A 9,327-nucleotide genomic window follows, 5' to 3' on the forward strand; every position below is an offset into this window, starting at 1 on the left:
AATCAGTAATAAGGCCTATTAATTTTAAAAAGGATTAAATTTATTTAAGAAAGAGACATGAGAAAATGTTCCAACAACTAAAATAAATTTATGGTATTAACTGTAGCATAACTCATCACATAGACTATAAATCTATAGTCTCAACATACAATTTTATACCCCAAAAAACTAACATATATTTTCCAAGACATGAAAATCTTAAAAACATATTTTGAACAAAACTAATCATTGGAGGAATACTCATAATAAATATTTTTAATCATTTATAAGTTATTAAATGGGAAGAAAATTTTACCACAATTATAATTACACAGGGCATTTCTGAGGGAACGGTTTTTCAATGAAAGTAGGTGATGCATTTGCCTACCAGATCATTTGTGTTTTCTGGTCCAGAGCTTCTTCATGGCAGTTTTCATCTCTGCATTTCTCAGAGTATAGATTAAGGGGTTCAACATAGGAGTGATAACAGTATAAAATACAGTCAAAGATTTATCAATGGGTAAGGTGGAAGGAGGTCTCACATACATAAAAATACAAGGGACAAAGAAGAGGACCACCACAGTGATGTGGGAGCCACAGGTGGATAAGGCTTTGCGCCTCCCTTCCTGACTAAGATTCTTCAGGGAATGTAGAATGACTCCATAGGAGATGAGTAACAGCATAAAAATGACCACACATATTGCCCCATCATTGGCAACCACAGTGAGACCAATGATATAAGTGTCAGTGCAGGCAAGTTTTAATAAGGGGTACATGTCACAGATGAAGTGGTCAATGACATTGGGACCACAGAAGGGAAGATTGTAAACAAAGAGAAGCTGAACAACAGCATGCACAAAACCTCCAACCCAGGCCACCAACAACAGCAGAACACGTACCCATTGGTTCATGATGGTCGTATAATGCAGGGGTTTGCAGATAGCCACATAACGATCATAAGCCATGACCACCAGAAGTAAAATCTCAGCACCACCAGATAAGTGTCCTATAAAAAGCTGAGTCATGCAAGCTTGGAAAGAAATGGTTTTCTTCTCATAGACTAAGTCTATAATCATATTTGGGGTAACTGTAGTAGAATAAACAGCATCCATAAATGATAAGTAGCCAAGAAAGAAGTACATAGGGGCATCCAGTGTTGGGCTGACCACCACAGTCACAACAATGAGGAGGTTGCCCACCATTGTCACAATGTAGATGAGCAAGAACAAAACAAATAATATTTTCTGACCCTGTAAACTCTGAGTGAGCCCCAAGAGGACAAACTCAGTCACGTTGTTCCTTTGTCCCATATGTCCTTCTGTGTATCCTTATTTCAGAGTTCAGAACAAATTTACCTGTAAATATAATTATTATCAGTGGTTTGTTGAAATCTCAAGCTAATTTGTTTATTCATTCAATCAATAGGCATTATGATTTATTATGTTTCAACACTGTCCAAGATCATAAGACTACAAGGTTGATTTATTAAAACATGGTTCCTGACCTCAGTGATTGTATAGACTAATGGAGAGACAAATTAGAAACACACATGGGAAATAGAGAGATTAATAAAAAATGTGACTGTCACACTAACTTCCATATGGAAGAAAGTAAAATTGTATGTATAGGCAGTACCATAAACAAAAATAAAATAGAAATTCAGTAAAGATTTAATGTTAAAATAAAGTAAAATTTATATTTGCTTTCAAGTCAGTAAAATAACTTCTGCATTCTAGGAATGGGTGAATCTTTTTAACTAATAACTGAAATCCCAATTAGACAGAATGACAATTTCTAAATTTTAAAGGGTTTTTGTTGATAAAATAAACACAGTCCATAGACAAAAAAATATCTTGGGGAAAATATGTATGTTTTAGAGAACGTACATAATATTAATATCAAATAGATAAATAATTCTAACTAGTTAACCAGAAAAAGACAACCTAATAATAAAGTGGGCAAATTATATAAACAAGCAATTAAGAGTACATCCAAATGCCCAACAAACATTGGTAGGATGCTGAAACTCATTGGTAAATAGTGAAATGCAAAATAAAATAACAGATGTCATTTTGCACCCATTAGACTGAAAAAAAGCAAAATAGAGAAAAGGGCTTTGTCTTCTATTGCTAGTAAAAATGTTAATTTTATAATATTTTTGGAACAAAATCTAGCCATCTCTATTGAAAATAATAATACATATACTTTTCATTACAAAAATTACACTCTTTAGGAGGGGGCCAAGATGGCTGACTAGGTAGATGCTACCTCCAATCCCTCTTGCAACAAAGACTCAGAAAAACAAGTGAATCGATCACATACATGACAATCTACAAACCCTGACCAACAAACACAGATTTAAAGAGTTGACCTGAGTGAAAGAGACCGAGAACGAACAACTGCGGGGAAGCAGAGACTGTTTTTGGAGCCTGGAGTCAGCGTCCCAGTCAGGTAACCTTGGCCCTGGGCTTAGGACTGGGCACAGGGGAGCTGAGCACTGCATCCTGTGACGGCGCAAACACAGGGCACAGCCCTAACCCCCTGAACTGACCCTGGCGGGGGGGGCCCAGCCGGTCCGCGCAGGTGGCTCGGCAGTGCGGCTGGCGGGAGGAGAAGTCGCCAGGAGCCAGCGACTGGTTTTGGAGCTGGGAGTGAAGCATCCCAGCTGGGGAACCTTGGCGCTGGGCTTTGGATTGGGCACAGGGGAGCTGAGCAGGACATCCTGTGAAGGTAAAAACACCGGGCACAGCCCTACCCCCTGAACTGACCCCGGGAGGGGGCCCAGCCAGTCCGGCCAGTGGCGTGGCTACAGCTGGCGGGAGGAGAAGTTCCCAGGAGGCAGCGACTGTTTTTGAAGCCGGGAGTGCAGCATCCCAGCTGGGTAACCTTGACGCTGGGCTTAGGACTGGCAGTGGAGGAACTGACCTCGGCTTCTGCGGGCCTGACCCTCGGGGGCAATCTCTACCCAGCCAGCACACATGGGCGACATGCCCATCAGGAACCTCAGATAAAATAGTCATCCCAAGCAAGATAAGTAACTTTGTTTATATTCCGGGGTGCTACTCTCTCCTGTTTTTCTGAACCCTCCCCTCCCCTTCCCAGGCGGCTTCATTAACATTGGAATTTCCAGAGCCAGAGGGAGAACTGCTCCACGGTTTTTCTTTTCCCTTTTTTTCCTGGTCTTTTCCTAACCCATTCTTCCGGCCTGAGAGAAGCAACCACAAAAAAACCCAGGGACCAAAAATCCTTCCCTAATTGGACTGAAAACACAGAACCAGCTCCAGCCAAGCATATGTGATCCACAGTCTCCAGCTTTCAACCCTACAGGGAGCAAGGTGGCTATTATAATGCAAAGGCATTTCTGATAGGGATATGACAGCATTTTTTTTTTTAGCGGGTTTACTGGAAAGACAAGTTTTCTAGGTCTGATATCTCTGCGTATTGAACAGAGCCCTCACTGACCACCTAGCCTCCTGCCTTAGGGGTCTAAGGAGGGTGACACCTACCAATCTGTAGAGGTACTTGCATTGGGGGCCTAAGGTACAGCTGCAGAGCCCACCCACCAAAGTGCTTTAGGAATAGAGACACACCTACCTCACTGACACTTGGGGGAAGCCTGTCAGCATCCTGCCCCCCCGGAGTGTGAACCCCAGCTGCTACTAGAATCTGGTGCACACAACTATCACCACTACTTCTCAAGGTGGCTAGGTGATAGGGTGCATCACACACTTGATGACCCAAAATCAGATTCTACTCAAGAATAGTGAATGGACTCAGGCATATATATCTGGTAACAGCCCAAACCAGCTGGTAATAGGTCATAAGTAAGTCAAGGGCTACAACAATCAAGACAGCACAATCTAGTAGCCCATCCATGTATACTGAAAGAAAACAAAACAAGATAAGACTCAGTGAGCAAATATAGAATAAATCACTACAATATCTTAGTGATGGCTTGGAGACAGCACTCGATATCAAACCACATAAAGAAGCAGACCATGACTGCTTCTACAACCCCCCAAACAAAAGAATCAAAATCTTTCCCAAATGAAGATACGATCCTGGAATTATCAGATACAGAATATAAAAAAAACTAATTTATAGAATGCTTCAAGACATCAGGGATGACCTCAGAAATGAAATAAGGCAAACTGCAGAAAAAGCCAAGAAACACACTGATAAAACAGTTGAAGAACTCAAAAAGATTATTCAAGAAAAATTAATTAGTTGCAAGAATCCATAGAAAGACAGCATTCAGAAATCCAAAAGATTAACAATAAAATTACAGAATTCGACAACACAATAGGAAGTTAGAGGAGCAGACTCAAGCAATTAGAACGCAGAGTGGGAAATCTGGAGGACCACGGAATTAACACCAACATAGCTGGAAAAAAATCAGATAAAAGAATTTAAAAAAATGAAGAAACCCTAAGAATCATGTGGGATTCTATCAAGAAGGATAACTTGCATGTGATTGGAGTCCCAGAACAGGAAGGGATAACAGAAAACACAGAGAGATAGTTGAAGATCTGCTGACAGAAAACTTCCCTGACATCATGAAAGACGAAAGGATATCTATCCAAGATGCTCACCAAACCCCATTTAAGACTGATCCAAAAAGAAAAACACCGAGACATATTATCATCAAACTTGCCAAAACCAAAGATAAAGAGAAAATTTTAAAAGCAGCCAGGGATAAAAGAAAGGTCTCCTACAAGGGAGAATCAATAAGAATAAGTTCAGACTACTCAGCAGAAACCATGCAGGCAAGAAGGCAATGGGATGACATATACAGAGCACTGAAGGAGAAAAACTGCCAGCCAAGGATCGTATATCCAGCAAAACTCTCTCTGAAATATGAAGGGGAAATTAAGATATTTACAGATAAACACAAGCTTAGAGAATTTGCAAAAACCAAACCAAAGCTACAATGAATACTAAAGGAAATTGTTTGGTCAGAAAATCAATAATATCAGATACCAGCACAACACAAGGTCACAGAACAGAACATCCTGATATCAACTCAAATAGGGAAATCACAAAAACAAATTATGATTAATTAAAAAAAAATGCTCAAAACAGGGAATCATTGAAGTGAATATGTAAAAGATCACAATAATCAAAAAGAGGGACTAAATACAAAAAAAAAAAATACAGGTGGCATAAAACTGCCATATGGAGAGGGATACAAGGCGGTATAGGACAATACAAGTTAGGTTTTTACTTAGAAGAATAGGGGTAAATATTAAGGTAACCACAAAGAGGTATAACAACTCCATAACTCAAAATAAAAACCAAGAAAAACGTAAGGACTCAGCAAACATGAAATCAAATACTATGAAAATGAGGAACACACAATTTACAAAGAAAAACGTCTCAGCACAAAAAAGTGGAAAATTGTAATTGTCAACAACACACAGAAAAAGGCATCAAAATGACAATACTAAACACTTACTTATCTATAATTACACTGAATGTAAATGGACTAAATGCACCAATAAAGAGAAAGAGAGTCTCAGACTGGATAAAGAAACACGATCCGTCTATATGCTGCCTACAAGAGACACACCTTAGACTTAAAGACACAAACTAAAACTCAAAGGTTGGAAAAAAATATATCAAGCAAACAATAAGCAAAAAAGAGCAGTAGTGGCAATATTAATTTCTGACAAAATAGACTTTAAACTTAAATCCACCACAAAGGATAAAGAAGGACACTACATAATGATTAAAGGGACAATTGATCAGGAAGATATAACCATATTAAATATTTAGGCACCCAATGAGAGAGCTGCAAGATACATAAAACAAATTTTAACAGAACTGAAAAGTGAGATAGACACCTCCACAATTATAGTAGGAGACTTCAACACACCACTTTCGGAGAAGGACAGGACATCACATCCAGTAAGAAGCTCAATAGAGACACGAAAGACCTAATTACAACAATCAACCAACTTGACCTCATTGACTTATGCAGAACTCTCCACACAACTGCTGCAAAGTATACTTTTTTTTCTAGTGCACATGGACCATTCTCATAATTAGGTCATAAAACAAATCTTTGCAGAATCCAAAACATCGAAATATTACAAAGAATCTTCTCAGACCACAAGGCCATAAAAGTGGAAATCAATAACAGAAAAATTAGGGAAAAGAAATCAAATACTTGGAAACTGAATAATACCCTCCTGAAAAAAGACTGGGTTATAGAAGACATCAAGGAGGGAATAAGGAAATTCTTAGAAAGCAACGAGAATGAAAATACTTCCTATGAAAACCTCTGGGACACAGCAAAAGCAGTGCTCAGAGGCCAATTTATATCGATAAATGCACACATACAAAAAGAAGAAAGAGCCAAAATCAGAGAACTGTCCCTACAACTTGAACAAATAGAAAGTGAGCAACAAAAGAATCCAGCAGGCACCAGAAGAAAACAAATAATAAAAATTAGAGCTGAACTAAATTAATTAAAAACAAAGAATTAACAAAGCCAAAAGCTGGTTCTTTGAAAAAATTAACAAAATTGATAAACCATTGGCTAGACTGACTAAAGAAATACAGGAAAGGAAACAAATAACCTGAATAAGAAATGAAATGGGCCAGATCACAACAGACCCAACTGAAATTAAAAGAATCATACCAGATTATTACGAAAAATTGTACTCTAACAAATTTGCAAACCTAGAAGAAATGGATGAATTTCTGGAAAAACACTACCTACCTAAACTAACACAATCAGAAGTAGAACAACTAAATAGACCCATAACAAAAATTACACTCTTTAGAATCTACCCACAGGAAGTAAGGCGGCAGTACATAAGAATATACTTGTGGTATGTTTTTGTTGAATTATTTATAATGGCATTAAATAATAAATATGACAGAAAGAAAATTTAAGTGGATTCCAATCGATAGAGAAATAGTTGAATTTACCTTGAAAAATTCAATTAAATGGAATACATGCATTTGAAAGAATGAATTAGAACTATGCTGGTATTGTTAGAGAATTCCCACAAAGTACAGTTGAGCAAGAAATAAATGAACATAAAACTATCCATAATATAATATATTAGCTAATAAATGTTTGTATATGATTATATGAGCACAGGAAAAATATGGAGGAAGCATATTTGTTGCTGTTATAGACAGGTTACATTTGTGCTGGTGATGTATGTGAAAGAATGAAAATGATGAGAGTGATGAGAGGGTAGATTCCAAAAATAAGAAAAAGAAAAAGGCACACATACAAAAAAAAAAAGTCAAAATATTATTGATATTTACCAGCTCTTTTATCTCTTAAAATAATCCTAATGATGATACTAGATGCTCTCTAAGTCTCTGTTGACATTAACTTCAGTATCTGGCCTCATAATTCTGCTGACCTCTTCTTTGTAATACATGGATTGTCCGTGTTTCTAACTACGGCCAAGTCCTCTGCATGTGCTTTGGGTTCCATAGTCTTCATCACACTCAAAACAGTGCTCCTGTAATTGTCTCCTCCTTTTGTGCATCATTAGTTTTCTTCTACAATTTGCATTATTCCGTCCACATATTTATACAGCATAATATCCCCATTGCTTAAATAATTTATCCACCAACTTCACATCTCTTTCAAACAAGCAACCCAATTCTCTCTTTTCGTCGTAAAAAACACCTTCACCTTGCTAAATCTAATGGTTCAGTACACTCATTTTCTCACCCAGCCTATTATTTCTATGGATTGAAGTAATAGCTTTCTTGCATAACATCATCTTATGTTCTAAAAAAGTCAATCATTCAAGTTTTATGGATGGTACATCACTCTTTAAGTTAAAGGATTAACAAACAGTGCTTCGGAACACTACAATTGATCCTACAATGATATTTACAAATATCTGCCCATTAAAATATCCCCCAAATAGTTATACTTTAATTAGTTTCTAAGAATACCAATGTTAGAGAAAATAAATGTAATACGGATCTTAAAAAAAAAAAAAAAATGCCTTCGAGTCGATTCTGACTCATAGCGGCCCTATATATATGGATCTTGTAGTATGAAAATATCCAAAACAGCATTACAGAACTGACTTAATATTCATATATTCTATTGATCACAAAGGATCTCCAACATGACTGATTATAAGAATCACATAGGAGAACTTTTAAAAGTCTATGACATTCCAAATCACACTACCAATGTACTCTTGCATAAAAAAAAAAAAAAACTAAAGCCTAGTAAAAACACTTAATGTATAATAACACTTCCTGGTTTACCTGCATAATGAGGCAGTCATTCAATCCAAATTTTGGGTTGTGGTGCCTTCTCCCTTGTCTTAAAAGACAATATCTTCATGCACTGATGTCATCTCTGTGAACACAGAGAGTAAGATAGTACACACACCATCTCTGGATCAAGAAACGTTTCCATGTGACCAAATATTTCCTTGCTGCAAGAAGTCTGTCTCATCTCAGACTTTCAGAAAAATGATACCTTTTAAATTGTTGATATTTTCAAGATGGATATCAAAAATGGCCTGCAACCAAAAGAAGTCTGAAACTTGATTGTAAAAACAAATGTGAAACAACTAATATGAGGTTAAAAAAAAAAAGTTCTGTGAAAGAAAAAAATCATGAATTGTTTATCTAAATATTCTACGGTTTGTGTTTTGGAAGTGAAATAGTGAAAAAGCCTTCACAACATTTTGATTCACAATTTGTTATACTGCCCTGACTTCATACAGAATAGTTAAACTTTGGTTTGCCTGAAGGATGAAGAATATCTCATATCCATATTTTGTTATGCTTTGAATTCATCATTTCAATTCCTGAAAAAGCCAGTAATATAAATACTCATGTAGACAAACACTGTCTGTGGTAAGGGCAAAAATCTGTGGATACTTTACTTTTGAACTATAACATATATTGTTGAGTAATTGAATGGGTGCAACACCAAGGGTGAGCCTACCATAATTAAACTCATTGGGACCTTGATCATAATTCTGAGAGTAGATTCTGTATCTCCAGAGATGGCACAAAGATAATCATTTGCCTAGAACATGACTTACCTTACCAGGTTCTCAGGGGAGAAAATCAAAAAGAACAATATGAGGACAAATCACCCAAATGGAAGAGCCCATGCTTGGCAGAATTTGAGTATGTAAAAACCACGACCTTTAAAATAGATAGTCCTTTGGGTGTGTAAGTTAAGCTATGCATTTGCGTTCGAACTCACTCCTAGAAGACCACAAAAGTTGATTTCAGAACAAGTTATTGAAAACTTGATTCAAGTGCATATAAAGCAGGTCCTCACCTGTTATGATTTTACTTGTGTCCACCAAAAGGTTATGTTGAAGTCCTAACCCCTGA

The 9,327-nt window shown here is 37.0% G+C and overlaps 1 protein-coding gene across 1 annotated transcript; it reads right to left on the bottom strand.

The window, feature by feature from the left end:
- Positions 1–371: 371 nt before the first annotated feature.
- On the bottom strand, positions 372–1,604 carry LOC100654568 (olfactory receptor 4A47-like). Its single transcript, XM_023542517.2, has one exon. The coding sequence runs from the start codon at positions 1,287–1,289 to the stop codon at positions 372–374; it is 918 nt and encodes a 305-aa protein (XP_023398285.1). The 5' UTR covers positions 1,290–1,604.
- Between the last annotated feature and the right edge of the window lie 7,723 nt (positions 1,605–9,327).

Source organism: Loxodonta africana, chromosome 7, assembly GCF_030014295.1.
Source record: "Loxodonta africana isolate mLoxAfr1 chromosome 7, mLoxAfr1.hap2, whole genome shotgun sequence".
Lineage (NCBI taxonomy): Eukaryota > Metazoa > Chordata > Mammalia > Proboscidea > Elephantidae > Loxodonta > Loxodonta africana.

Coding starts and splice junctions, on each gene's coding strand:
- LOC100654568 (XM_023542517.2), bottom strand. CDS start 1,289: ATGGGACAAAGGAACAACGTGACTGAGTTTGTCCTCTTGGGGCTCACT.